We start from the raw sequence: 15,084 nt of genomic DNA, 5'->3' as shown, positions 1-15,084 counted from the left end.
ACGAGCTACAAGGAAGACAATATAAGGTTAGTCAATAGCAGTTCTCTGCTCCATTACTAAGTGTTATTTCTCCTTTATAGTTTACATCTCTAACATGCAATCTATACCATTTGTGACACTGATTAAGAGCATAGATATTAACATGCAATCTATACCATGAGTCAAACAACTACATTGCAAAGAGCTAAATCAGATCAACATGTTTTAACATCAATGATTTTTATGCCTCATTGAATATTGTTTAAATATTCTTTCTTTTAGCAATCCTGATTCCATTAGTTATTTAAAAAGCTTGCACCCTTAATTATGTTGCTCTTCAGCCTTTTGTTTGATTAATCGTTTAGTCTTATAAAGTATTTGTTCTTCAACTTCACTCATTTTCAAGGTAAGGGTTAAAAAAATCATTTTTGATGTTTTTCCCAATTATGTGTAAACTTTTAAAGTTATCATGGCTTCTATGTTCTTTTTCTTATTTTTTGCTTGTGTTACTGATCTTTTAGATATGCGTTTGTTGGAGCTTCATTTATTCTTGTTCTTTTTGTTATTTTTTTGCTTGTGTCACTGATCTTTGTTGATTGCATTTATTGAGGTAAGAAAGTATATTCAAAAACATACTTATGCAGATTCCAACGTAACTCACTTACATTTACTTTAAACGTTTGGTGTGAAGTACTATTTGCTCAATAGTTGTAGACATTCCATCTTTGGTACAATCTCTAACTGCACGGATGCACACATTTTAGTTTCCAACCATACACTATAACAAATTCTAATTGTACAACAATATTGGTTTTACGCTTTTCGTGTACACTCAACCTAATATACAAGCTTAGGGCTAATGGCTTACACATCTAGACACCGCTAGACAAGCATGAAGCAAAAGTACGTCAAATTTAATGAGCTTAACACCAAACAATCGGATCACAAGGTCAAATGCAAGGTCATCGAAAAATGTAAGCCATTCTAATCGCCCGGTAGAATTTTATTAACATAATTGCTTTCAGCAGCATGCATAGTTTTTACAGCATCAGATATTCATTTCTGAATGACGTTTGATGTTAGGGTGATCCAATGAAGGAAACCTTGTTTGAAGAGGATATAGAAGCAGACATGGATCTAATTTAGCAAAGTCAAGAAATCTCCGATCCAACAATCCGCGATGTAGCTAAAAAATACTAGTCAAAGGATGGCGAGTTTCAAATGACATTCAACAATCGAACCATCGTGCAACCCACTAGTTCTTCTTCCTGTTCCATTAGACCAGCGTAACATACATTATTGGCGATTTCTCGTGCTACGACTCCGTATGACAGTTACGGTCTAGACACATAGCTTTTCCTTACATATAAATAGATTTAAAACACCTATATATTTAGTTTTACTCCCTTCTTAAAATGTGTTTGCTCGCATGCTGTTTTCTCTGTTAATGTATATAGAAAAGATGACACTTTGTATTTTTCAAATGTACTCGGCATTGTCTTCTTTTTTACCAATGTGCGCACAGTAAATGGAGCTTTTGGCCAGCAAAACAATGTCTGTGAGATTCTTATTACAAATCACAGGTATTCTATAAACCAAAAGTGGTTTTTCATTTCATGGATTAATACTAATTACATACATTGTATTTTCATGTTTATTCAAAATAAAAAAAAAATAGTTCTCATCAACCCTTAACACTCTCTACATGGAATGATATGGCTGATTTCTTTAAAGAAAAACCATTATCATATCCTATTATTGGGTTTACTTCTCTAAAGGTTACTTCACACAAAGGTTAAGCATCACTCAACTGTGGTTATATTCTATGTCTATCTTGTGCAACAATGTGTATTTACTCTTTTTGTTACCATGACCACCTTTCTTTTAATCATAATAGGCTTTGGCTTATCAACAACAATGTCCTCCACCTTCATAGTGACACCAACTAGGGAAAACGAAGAACACCTCAGCCCATTGGTTAGTTTTACATTTAGTCTGTTTATTCATTTTTAAAATACTGCATGCTACTTTGGTTTCACTTAATGTACACTATTATTTAAACCACTATTGCTGTTAGGCTCAAACAATTCCTTTACTAAAATTACAATGCTTTATCTTAACAATACTTTCTTTTTATATAGGGCCTCAACACATACTTACTTGATGAAAGAAAGACACAAATCCGGCAAACCCGAACACAACCACAACAGCGCCGCTACACAACAATTGATTATATTAAGAACAAAAAGGTATAGCCTCATAATTTTCATTACTTATCATAGCTACCTTAACTTTTAGAAATAATGTTTTTTACCACGATTAGAGTACTTACATCGCAATTATAAGCACATTGTTTTACCTGTGAAATAAATAAACTCTAAGAAGATACAATGCTTTTACACTGTGTAGGATCAGAACAAAATCCAAGATGAGTGGTATAGTATCAAAGCATTTATCTCAAGTTGCAAATATGACGATATTCGCAAATTTTTAAGATGCGAACCATGCAAGAAGAAAACAGACACTGACAAGTATAAAGTCTTTAACTGTCAATGGTGTCACAAGAAAGACGTCGTTTTTGTACCTAGGTATCAAAATATTTGGAAATTCATTATGTTTATTGTTTACATTTTTTTCCTTTCTGGATAACTAAACTTTCCTTAGATAAACTGTAACACCCCTGAATTTCAGACCCTTCAAGGGTGTCACTTGTAGAAATAAATAATTATTTAAATAGGAAAAAGAAAGAGATGACGTTTGAAAACTTCCAAACAAAATCCTACGGAAATTTCGGCAGCATCTGCCTTGAAATTTGACGCGCCGAAGATTTAGACAAACGATAAATCATCATAATGAAGAGGCATCAATGGCCTCGTAACAGAATCACGGCGGAAAGGTCATCGCCAAAACCTCTGTAGACATGCTAAGCATGGATCGTGGTTCCCATGTAAACGCTTGGGTTTTCCAAGCAAAAAGATAATCCACTGTACAAGCCATTCAAGATACTATAACAAAATATAAAACGATATAAATCTTTGCAGCGGAACGAATTACATCAAAAGGAGGACTCATGCCTCAACCAAAACATACACACTTTCAATTCGAAATCACATGTAGCGTCAAAAAAAATGGTTCGAACAGGGCACGCGTCAAGGTTCTCACTCGATCCCCCCCCCCCCCCATATGCAATGCAAGGAAACTCCAAAACCTGCAAGACCTATCTATGACGCCCCTGCTGCTCAACGTAAAGTCATGGACCAAACGTGTCATAGCAGGGCCATCAGAGACAAGCCGTCAACAAGGAAACAAGCAGTACACGTCAGTATCTAGCAACAAGTTATACATGCAACCAACAATCAATTCAACAAAACGAGGGAAGAAAGACACTCCAATGTATAAAAATCTACTCCAACCATTCCTCACTTCTGTGCACTTCTCAATGCCTTCACCATTTTCTATTTCTTCCTTAATTCCACGTATCATCTTTTGTGACTAGAGGCCACCATATTGGGGTTTGCAAGACCCACATGGCAACACCTCAGCCAAGGGCGGTGACGGCCATGCCGGCGCCCAATGGCAAAGTATGATCATACCCCCGTACAGCGACCATATATAGATGATCCATGCCTCCGGGAACTAAACCAACTGGGGTACCAATCCAGTGGAGTCACAGTAACATCCAACTTAATATCTCATCAATAAGGGACTCATTCCCATTCCATCTCATATAATCCAACATTCTACTCTCGCGATATCAGAACTCAATCTCTACCATCTTGACAACTGATTTTCACTTGTAACACAAACTTAACAGTATTTAAATAGCAAATCATATTCAACCTAGCTCGTATAATATTATCACGCAAGGAAAATATATTGAAGATGCATGCAAGAATCAGTTACTGCGTGTACTTACCTGCACTGCAAGATGACAAGCCACAAAAATCGCTTCGAAGGGGTTCTTACGCCCCTCTTATGAACCGGGCACCTATACACGTTTAAAGTAAGACTAATAAGCCTACTTCACATCATTTACGAAGCACCGACTCCATACAAGCTACGCTATTAGCCAATTAAGTTTCGATTCAAGCTAATACGCATTCTACGCATACTCATGCAATAAATTCAACCCATGTTCATACATGAACTACGCCATCAATTCCAATCAAACCATAACATTAGATTCTAGTCAGGTTTATATCAAGATATGTTCAAGAACACGTAATACATGACGTTACACTTAATAACAATCATATCACCTATGATAGTAGTGGTTTATTATTTTTCCAAGGTTTTTAGAGTGAAACGATTAAGAATAAATTAGATTTGTAGCTTGGCGAATCAATAACGATTCGTATAATTTGGGTCAAAGTCACCCAACTTAGCGACACAATTGAACATATCAGTATAGCAACCGAGCTCAAAACTAACCACCTCATCAACGACTATAACCACGATAATACTTTCATTAATGACAATCGCTACCTTAATCCGTCTCAGTAATTATTATTATCGTTTACTCTACAACAATGGATATTAACAATACTAGTCACCATTCATCCAAAGTGTCACATACACAAGCTTATACAAGATTTCCAATACAAAACATCATCCAAGCCACAAAAATAGTATATACTACTTTTAATTCATCCACCCCTAACTTATTCAAGTTCAATTCACACTTTCAAATGCTTACCCACTTTAAATCCTATTAAGATATAACTTAATCCAAGCTAAGATTCATGAATTTACCCAAATTACTACCTTTAAATTCATCATAATATAAACCCTAACTTATCTAATTTCAGATCACCATAATAATCAAACCCATAACAAAATCAAGATATTCATACTCCAATTTAACAAATATGAACTCTAAATAATAAGAAATCAAATATCAACACATACAAACTTAATTTGGGTAAGAGATTGCTCACAAGGGGAACTAGAAATGGGTGAGGGTATAAGTGGTTTTTGTAGTGGTGTGGAGCACGAAAATGGTGGAGGAACCACCTCTTGCGGCTGCTGTACCTGCTGGTGGCTCACGAAACAGCCGCTGCTGTGGTCGTTCGTGGTGAGGCTGCTGCTTGTAGTGCGTGGGGGAGGGAAAACGCGGCTGTGCTGCTGCGGGCTGCTCACGGTGGTCTGCTGGTGGTCTGGTGTGCCGGCAGCTGCTGTGGGCCGTGAGGGAGAGGGAATTGAGAGAGGGAAGGGAGAAGAGAAGGAGGGGAGGGAGGAGTGACGGCTCAAGCAAAAAAAAAAAAAAAAAAAGGGTTTCATGCCTTTTATCCTTGTTATTATTATTATCATGTTTATTGATTTATTTATTTAGATTCATTTTTTTCTTGCGAGGCCTAACTAAGAGACTCACCTTCGGGGGCTTAGACGTTTTAATAAAATAATCATTTTAATTCGAACCTCTTTATTTTTGAATCGTAATTATATTTTTAATATATATATATATAAGTTAACATTTAAATTCGTATACGAAAGAAATTTATTAAAATAATTTCATAAATAATTGTAAAGTCTTTAAAAACTATTAAAATATTAAATAATTACTTCATTAAAATCTCGGGGTGTTACAGACTACCCCCCTTAAAAGGAGTTTCGTCCCCGAAACTAGCGCAACCAAGGTACTAATTGTGAGAATTTACATTTGTAATAACTCAAGAAGGTGTCTTAACGGTTTTAAGCCCAAGGAATTAACTCAAAGATCGCGACTTATTGATGCTATTATACTCGCTCTGTCCAAATATTCATAAATATTTCGTTTCGTGCATTCATAATCATCTAAATTAACTCAACACCCAATCAAAACATGTAATTGTCACACATTTGACTTAACACGATCAATCAAAAGCATGCAAATTTGTAATAGGTCGGTATCATAAAAGAGAAAATACGTGCGAACGTACGAAATTTTATCGCATTCTACCCCCCTTAAAAACTTAGTTACGACCCCGTAACTCACTAACCTCGGAAAAAAGGTGTGGGTATTTCTCACGCATGGAATGCTCAGTTTCGCACGTTGCCTCCTGTGTGCGCTGGTTATCCCAAAGAACTTTCACCATGTTTATATCTTTTCTCCTCGTACTACGCACCTTAGAATCTAAGATCTTGATAGGCTTCTCTTCATAAGATAAATTCTCATCAAGGTCTAAGGGCTCAGGATCTAGCACGTGAGATTTATCAGGGACATATCTCTTCAACTGCGAAATGTGAAACACATCATGGACCTTACCCAACTCATTGGGTAATGCTAGTCTGTGAGCGACGTTTCCTACCTTCTCTGTGACCTCATAAGGTCCTATGAACTTTGGACTCAACTTGCCCTTCTTGCCAAACCTCATGACTCCCTTCATCGGTGAAACTCTCAATAATACATAATCCCCTACGGCGAACTCATCAGGTCTCCTCTTAAGATCTGCATAGGACTTTTGTCGATCCTGGGCCGCTTTAAGTCTTTCTCGAATCATTTTTACTTGATCAGTCATTTCCTCCAACATAACCGGCCTTAGAGTGACAGACTCACTGAAATCGTCCCAACATACTGGATTTCGGCAACGACGACCATATAAAGCTTCGAAAGGTGCCATCTGGATGCTTGCCTGGTAACTATTGTTGTATGAAAATTCCACCATATCTAGGCACTCATCCCAAGATCCTTGCCTATCCAAGGCTACGGCTCTCAACATATCTTCAAGAGTCCGATTAGTGCGCTCGGTCTGTCCATCAGTGGCAGGGTGAAAAGATGTGCTTCTTAGAAGTTCTGTTCCCAGAGCTGCTTGAAAAGCCTCCCAAAATTTTGACACATACCTAGTATCACGGTCAGAAACTATAGATCTAGGGACACCATGGTATCGCACAACATTTTTAAGGTAAGCTCGAGCCAACTGATCCATACTCCATTGATTATTCATCGAAATGAATCTTGCACTCTTGGTGAGTCTATCAACGATCACCCATAACGTGTCATTTCCTGACCTAGTTCTCGGTAAACCCAAAACAAAGTCCATTGATATGTCATCCCATTTCCATACAGGAATATCCAAGGGTTGGAGTAAACCTGCAGGTCTCTTATGTTCACTTTTGACCTTTTGACATGTCAGACACCTGGAAACAAACTCAGCAATATCTCTTTTCATCCCAGACCACCAGAATGTTTGCTTCAGATCTCGATACATTTTATCTCCCCCCGGGTGGACGGAATACATCGAACTATGAGCCTCTGATAAGATTTTATCCTTGAGCTCTGCACAAGAAGAGGGTACACACCATCTACCCTTGTATCGAATGCTACCATCCTCGAATATTGTGAATCCTTCAGCTTTTCCTTCTTTAACCTGCTCCCTCGTTTTTTCCAATAAGGAGTCACTCACTTGATGTGTTAAAATTTCTTCAAAAATTGAGGGTCGAATTGATAAGGCTGTTAATCTGGACCTCAGCTCCCCGTGCTGCACAATCTCGAGGTTCAACTTTTCCATGTCTCTTTGCAACTCTCTAGGAATAGTCAAGGTAGCTACGGAATGATTGGTCTTTCTACTTAGAGCATCGGCTACCATGTTCGCCCTACCCTCATGGTAATTAAACTCCACGTCATAGTCGTTAATCAACTCTAGCCATCTTCGCTGCCTCATGTTCAAATTTTGTTGCGTATACAAGTATCGCAAACTCTGATGATCAGTGTAGATCTTGCACTTCACTCCATACAAGTAATGTCTCCAAATTTTCAAAGCAAAGACAATGGCTGCTAGCTCCAGGTCGTGAGTTGGGTAATTGACTTCATGTGGTTTTAGTTGTCTGGATGCATACGCGACCACTTTCCTATTTTGCATCAATACACATCCCAACCCATACTTCGATGCATCACTATACACAAGGTACTCAAGGGTGCTATCTGGAAGAGTAAGCACGGGTGCGGTAGTCAACCTCTCCTTTAAGGTTTGGAAGGCCAACTCGCACTCTTTAGACCATTCGAATTTCTTGTCTTTCTTCATCAAGTTGGTCATAGGGCGGGCGATCTTTGAGAAATCCTTCACGAATCTCCTATAGTAACCAGCTAAACCCAAAAAGCTCCTTACTTCAGTCACATTCTTCGGTGCAGGCCAATCTCTCACCGCCTCAATTTTTGCAGGATCAACGGCAACTCCTTCTTTGGACACAAAATGCCCAAGGAACGAAACCTTCTCGAGCCAAAATTCACACTTTGAAAACTTCGCGTACAGCTTATTGTCTCGGAGTAATTGCAACACCTTCCTCAAGTGTTGTTCGTGTTCCACCCTATCTCTCGAATACACCAAGATGTCATCAATAAAGACCAGCACGAAATTGTCGAGGTACGAACTAAACACCTGGTTCATCATGCACATAAAAGCTGCAGGTGCATTAGTCAACCCAAAAGGCATCACTGTGAACTCGAAGTGCCCATATCGAGTCCTAAAGGCTGTTTTCGGAATATCGCGCTCCGCAATCCTCAGCTGATGATAGCCAGACCTCAAGTCAATTTTGGAAAATAACCCTGCTCCCTTAAGTTGGTCAAACAAATCATCGATTCTCGGAAGAGGGTATTTGTTCTTCACAGTTATCTTGTTCAGTTCTCGATAATCAATACATAACCTCATACTCCCATCCTTCTTACGAACAAACAAGACAGGTGCTCCCCAAGGCGAAACACTCGGTCGAATGTATCCCTTCTCTAATAACTCCTCGACTTGCTTTTTAAGTTCCTCCATTTCAGCTGGTGCCAACCTATATGGTGCTTTTATATAGGTCCCACCCCTGGTACCAGGTCTATGGTGAACTCAACAGCCCTAACAGGTGGCATCCCCGGTATCTCCTCTGGGAAGACGTCTAGGAACTCATTTACGATTGGCACTGATTCAGGAGTCAACTCCTCGTCTTCTATCTTACGTACATGACATAGGTAGCTTGGCAGTCCCTTCCTCAATAATGTTTTCATCTTCAGGGACGATACTATCTTCGTTTGCATACCTGAAGTAGCTTTGCAATACTTAACTTTCTTTCCCTTGGGCCCCACAAGCCTGACTTCTTGCCTCTCACATTCAACAATAGCTTTAAACCGACCCAACCAGTCCATCCCAAGAATAATGTCTAAGTCGCACATCTTTAACTCATATAGGTCACTAGGAAAAAGGGTTCCCCCAATGGTCAAAGGAACACTCTTATAAACTCTAGTGCATTGATACAACTCTCCTGAAGGAACTGCTACGGCGTACGAAGAAGGTTCGGGATCCTTTAATCCTAACCTTTCAATTATTGATGCAGATACAAAAGAATTTGATGCTCCAGTATCAAATAACGCATTGACAGGCACGGAGTTCACAAGAAACGTACCTGTCACCACATCCTTTGCTTCCTCTGCTTCCCTTGTGCTGATGGCGGTTAATTTTCCAGGTGTTGATTGAGTAGTTAGCGCACTGGTTCCCGCACTTCCATTACTTCGACCATTCGACTCTCCGGGTTTATAGTTGCTTGGACTAGGCCGATATCCGTTCCCGTTCTTCGACTGATGTAAGTTTTGACCACGGTAGTCACTCCCATTCCTCTGATTCCCAAAATTCCTCTGATAAAAATGCTGCTGTCCCCCATTCTGTTGATTCGGACGCCCATGCTTGGCATAACATTCGAAGCCACGATGACCCAACTTGCCACAAACATTACATTCTACTAAATTCCCATTACAATCCTTCCCTGGGTGGTTGTTTGGACACCTGCGGCAGAAATAAACTCTTTCCTTACTATTACTGTCTCCACTCTTCTTTTGATTGCTGAACCCCCTATGGTGCGACTTCCCATTTCTTTCGAGGCTTGAAAAGCCCATGTGTTTCTTATTCTGCTGGGAATGGTGTTGCTGCTGGAAGCTCTCCTTTCTCTTATCCCCACTGTTGACACCTGCACTGCTAGTTTCAAGCTTCTTTCCCTTATCTTTGTATAGTAGACTTCCCACTTGAGCAGCTCTTTGGTACATCGCATCCAGAGTGGTGTACCGGTCACTATCAACATGCACTTGAATTTCATTGCTCAGCCCCAATTCAAAACGCTGCATCTTCTGCTCCTCGGTAGGGACGTCATCAGGGCAATATTTCACATACTCCATGAACTTCTTATAGTATTCGTCAACCGTTAAATCCCCCATCTCGAGCTTCGAAAATTCATTGGACTTTTGCTTCCTGATATGAGGTGGGTAGTATTTTTCCCGAATCACCCTTTTGAACTCTTTCCATTGCAACGGCTCCTGAGGATCACTCATCAAGTTGTCTCTAGCATTGGACCACCAGTAATCAGCTTCTTCTTGTAGGTAGAAAGCGGCTTGGTCCACTCTCAGGTGCTCAGGGCATTGCACCACGTTGAAAATCTTGTCAAATTCCCGTAACCAATTCTCTAAGATTGCGGGTTCTCCAGTTCCTGTAAACACAGGGGGTTTGTTCTGTGAGATGCTCTTGCTCATGGAGGCTGCCGTCTCAACTTCGGGCGCAGACCTAGATCTCCTTTCCTCGGCTAGCTCCATGACCAGTTCTCGTAAGGCCTTGTTCGAGCGTCTCTTCAAACGTTGACTAGACAACGGAGGCATTTCCCTGCAAACAAGAGTTTCACAAACGAGAGATGTTCACCATTCGTTAAGATAACATGCTTCATCGCCAAAAACACATTTTGTATGCAAATTACAGCCAGACATACATTCTTGTTTTGCGTGGAATTCATCCTTATTTTGAAATATATCAACTTCACTAAAGAAAATGAACTAGTAAGCTTATCTAAATAATTTTGACATAAACTACTAACCAATGAAACATAAACACATAATCAACTAATATAAGGTTGAAGGTAAGTACGGCAACTCGTAGCTTAACTAGGACAGGCACATAAAAAAAAATGTAGCCTCTTACGCAACCCATAACTTGCAACATTTGCTCCTACAAACATAATTCATGCTTAAAATTTCAATTAATAAAACGTCATCGGTTAAGTCACCACAAATTCATTACAAAGATTCATTCCAATCATTGCAAGGATCGTAAGCCTAAGCGTGCAAATTCATGTGCAATAATACTCAAAATGCAGGCATATATAAATGCACCTAACCCATGTCTACCCATACTCTCAAAGCAGTTTAGCTTCGAAAACAAAACAGGAATAAGTACTAGAGAAAACACGAAGCGTTTGGGAAAGATAGGAACCACTGGCTTTGATACCACCTGTAACACCCCTGAATTTCAGACCCTTCAAGGGTGTCACTTGTAGAAATAAATAATTATTTAAATAGGAAAAAGAAAGAGATGACGTTTGAAAACTTCCAAACAAAATCCTACGGAAATTTCGGCAGCATCTGCCTTGAAATTTGACGCGCCGAAGATTTAGACAAACGATAAATCATCATAATGAAGAGGTATCAATGGCCTCGTAACAGAATCACGGCGGAAAGGTCATCGCCAAAACCTCTGTCGACATGCTAAGCATGGATCGTGGTTCCCATGTAAACGCTTGGGTTTTCCAAGCAAAAAGATAATCCACTGTACAAGCCATTCAAGATACTATAACAAAATATAAAACGATATAAATCTTTGCAGCGGAACGAATTACATCAAAAGGAGGACTCATGCCTCAACCAAAACATACACACTTTCAATTCGAAATCACATGTAGCGTCAAAAAAAAATGGTTCGAACAGGGCACGCGTCAAGGTTCTCACTCGATCCCCCCCCCCCCCATATGCAATGCAAGGAAACTCCAAAACCTGCAAGACCTATCTATGACGCCCCTGCTGCTCAACGTAAAGTCATAGACCAAACGTGTCATAGCAGGGCCATCAGAGACAAGCCGTCAACAAGGAAACAAGCAGTACACGTCAGTATCTAGCAACAAGTTATACATGCAACCAACAATCAATTCAACAAAACGAGGGAAGAAAGACACTCCAATGTATAAAAATCTACTCCAACCATTCCTCACTTCTGTGCACTTCTCAATGCCTTCACCATTTTCTATTTCTTCCTTAATTCCACGTATCATCTTTTGTGACTAGAGGCCACCATATTGGGGTTTGCAAGACCCACATGGCAACACCTCAGCCAAGGGCGGTGACGGCCATGCCGGCGCCCAATGGCAAAGTATGATCATACCCCCGTACAGCGACCATATATAGATGATCCATGCCTCCGGGAACTAAACCAACTGGGGTACCAATCCAGTGGAGTCACAGTAACATCCAACTTAATATCTCATCAATAAGGGACTCATTCCCATTCCATCTCATATAATCCAACATTCTACTCTCGCGATATCAGAACTCAATCTCTACCATCTTGACAACTGATTTTCACTTGTAACACAAACTTAACAGTATTTAAATAGCAAATCATATTCAACCTAGCTCGTATAATATTATCACGCAAGGAAAATATATTGAAGATGCATGCAAGAATCAGTTACTGCGTGTACTTACCTGCACTGCAAGATGACAAGCCACAAAAATCGCTTCGAAGGGGTTCTTACGCCCCTCTTATGAACCGGGCACCTATACACGTTTAAAGTAAGACTAATAAGCCTACTTCACATCATTTACGAAGCACCGACTCCATACAAGCTACGCTATTAGCCAATTAAGTTTCGATTCAAGCTAATACGCATTCTACGCATACTCATGCAATAAATTCAACCCATGTTCATACATGAACTACGCCATCAATTCCAATCAAACCATAACATTAGATTCTAGTCAGGTTTATATCAAGATATGTTCAAGAACACGTAATACATGACGTTACACTTAATAACAATCATATCACCTATGATAGTAGTGGTTTATTATTTTTCCAAGGTTTTTAGAGTGAAACGATTAAGAATAAATTAGATTTGTAGCTTGGCGAATCAATAACGATTCGTATAATTTGGGTCAAAGTCACCCAACTTAGCGACACAATTGAACATATCAGTATAGCAACCGAGCTCAAAACTAACCACCTCATCAACGACTATAACCACGATAATACTTTCATTAATGACAATCGCTACCTTAATCCGTCTCAGTAATTATTATTATCGTTTACTCTACAACAATGGATATTAACAATACTAGTCACCATTCATCCAAAGTGTCACATACACAAGCTTATACAAGATTTCCAATACAAAACATCATCCAAGCCACAAAAATAGTATATACTACTTTTAATTCATCCACCCCTAACTTATTCAAGTTCAATTCACACTTTCAAATGCTTACCCACTTTAAATCCTATTAAGATATAACTTAATCCAAGCTAAGATTCATGAATTTACCCAAATTACTACCTTTAAATTCATCATAATATAAACCCTAACTTATCTAATTTCAGATCACCATAATAATCAAACCCATAACAAAATCAAGATATTCATACTCCAATTTAACAAATATGAACTCTAAATAATAAGAAATCAAATATCAACACATACAAACTTAATTTGGGTAAGAGATTGCTCACAAGGGGAACTAGAAATGGGTGAGGGTATAAGTGGTTTTTGTAGTGGTGTGGAGCACGAAAATGGTGGAGGAACCACCTCTTGCGGCTGCTGTACCTGCTGGTGGCTCACGAAACAGCCGCTGCTGTGGTCGTTCGTGGTGAGGCTGCTGCTTGTAGTGCGTGGGGGAGGGAAAACGCGGCTGTGCTGCTGCGGGCTGCTCACGGTGGTCTGCTGGTGGTCTGGTGTGCCGGCAGCTGCTGTGGGCCGTGAGGGAGAGGGAATTGAGAGAGGGAAGGGAGAAGAGAAGGAGGGGAGGGAGGAGTGACGGCTCAAGCAAAAAAAAAAAAAAAAAAGGGTTTCATGCCTTTTATCCTTGTTATTATTATTATCATGTTTATTGATTTATTTATTTAGATTCATTTTTTTCTTGCGAGGCCTAACTAAGAGACTCACCTTCGGGGGCTTAGACGTTTTAATAAAATAATCATTTTAATTCGAACCTCTTTATTTTTGAATCGTAATTATATTTTTAATATATATATATATAAGTTAACATTTAAATTCGTATACGAAAGAAATTTATTAAAATAATTTCATAAATAATTGTAAAGTCTTTAAAAACTATTAAAATATTAAATAATTACTTCATTAAAATCTCGGGGTGTTACATAAACAACTGTGCTAATTACTTACTGTTTACCTTTGATGTTTATCATTTGCATTCCCATTGATTGCTTAAAATGGAATTGGAGTTGATGTTCATGTTTCCTGCATCTTACTTTTGCTTTTAGCACATTACAGGTTTGCTCTAACATTCGATGCTGTGGATAACACAGGTTGTATTGATCTTACAGCCTTCAATAATGATGTTGCAATGCTATTTGGAAAAAGCATTGATGATTATATATATGCTCCCACAACCTATGTAAGTATTCTAAATCTACTTTTTTAAAATGCATATTCGTAAACATATATATATATATATATATATATATATATATATATATATATATATATATATATATATATATATATATATATATATATATATATATATATATATATATATAGATATATATATATATATATATATATATATATATATATATATACATATATTTATTTATATATATATATATATATATATATATATATATATATATATATATATATATATATACATATATTTATTTATATATATATATATATATATATATATATATATATATATATATATATATATATATATATATATATATATATATATATATATATATTCACATAATGAGGACGAAATTACTGCAAATGAAGAGATAGCAAACTCAATAATACATAAGCAAATCTGCATTGATAGGCCCACAACTGCGCTATCAAAAAATGGCGTCTTAAAGTGGGTGCTGAAATCGATTGCAATTGAACCTGCTGCAACACAAGAATTTCAGGCACAACCTAAGCAAATCGAATACAGCATTTCATCAAAGAATGTACAACCATAAGGAAAAGATGTTCTTGATTCTTCACCGCCTTCAAAGGAAGCCAGTACACAGATGTTTTCGACTCCTGCTTCAACTGTTGATCAGGCTATCTCACAGACAACCATTACTGAACCATCTTTGATTGCTTCATTATCTTCAATGA

General features: G+C 38.3%; 1 protein-coding gene and 1 long non-coding RNA gene across 2 annotated transcripts; both read right to left on the bottom strand.

Annotated features, from left to right (window-relative positions):
• Positions 1-3,204: 3,204 nt before the first annotated feature.
• On the bottom strand, positions 3,205-5,222 carry LOC130818884 (uncharacterized). Its single transcript, XR_009044033.1, has 3 exons — positions 4,917-5,222; positions 3,896-3,967; positions 3,205-3,214 (listed from the first exon to the last, which is right to left on the bottom strand). It is a non-coding gene; the product is annotated as an uncharacterized LOC130818884 (long non-coding RNA).
• Positions 5,223-8,743: 3,521 nt separating this feature from the next.
• On the bottom strand, positions 8,744-13,772 carry LOC130818407 (uncharacterized). Its single transcript, XM_057684576.1, has 3 exons — positions 13,467-13,772; positions 12,446-12,517; positions 8,744-10,577 (listed from the first exon to the last, which is right to left on the bottom strand). Exon 3 carries the CDS (start codon positions 10,571-10,573, stop codon positions 8,744-8,746), a length of 1,830 nt encoding a protein of 609 aa, XP_057540559.1. The 5' UTR covers positions 10,574-10,577; positions 12,446-12,517; positions 13,467-13,772.
• Between the last annotated feature and the right edge of the window lie 1,312 nt (positions 13,773-15,084).

This window comes from Amaranthus tricolor, chromosome 7 (genome assembly GCF_026212465.1).
Source record: "Amaranthus tricolor cultivar Red isolate AtriRed21 chromosome 7, ASM2621246v1, whole genome shotgun sequence".
Lineage (NCBI taxonomy): Eukaryota > Viridiplantae > Streptophyta > Magnoliopsida > Caryophyllales > Amaranthaceae > Amaranthus > Amaranthus tricolor.
Note: the sequence above shows the minus strand (reverse complement) of the source record. Positions and strands in the feature narration are given on the sequence as shown.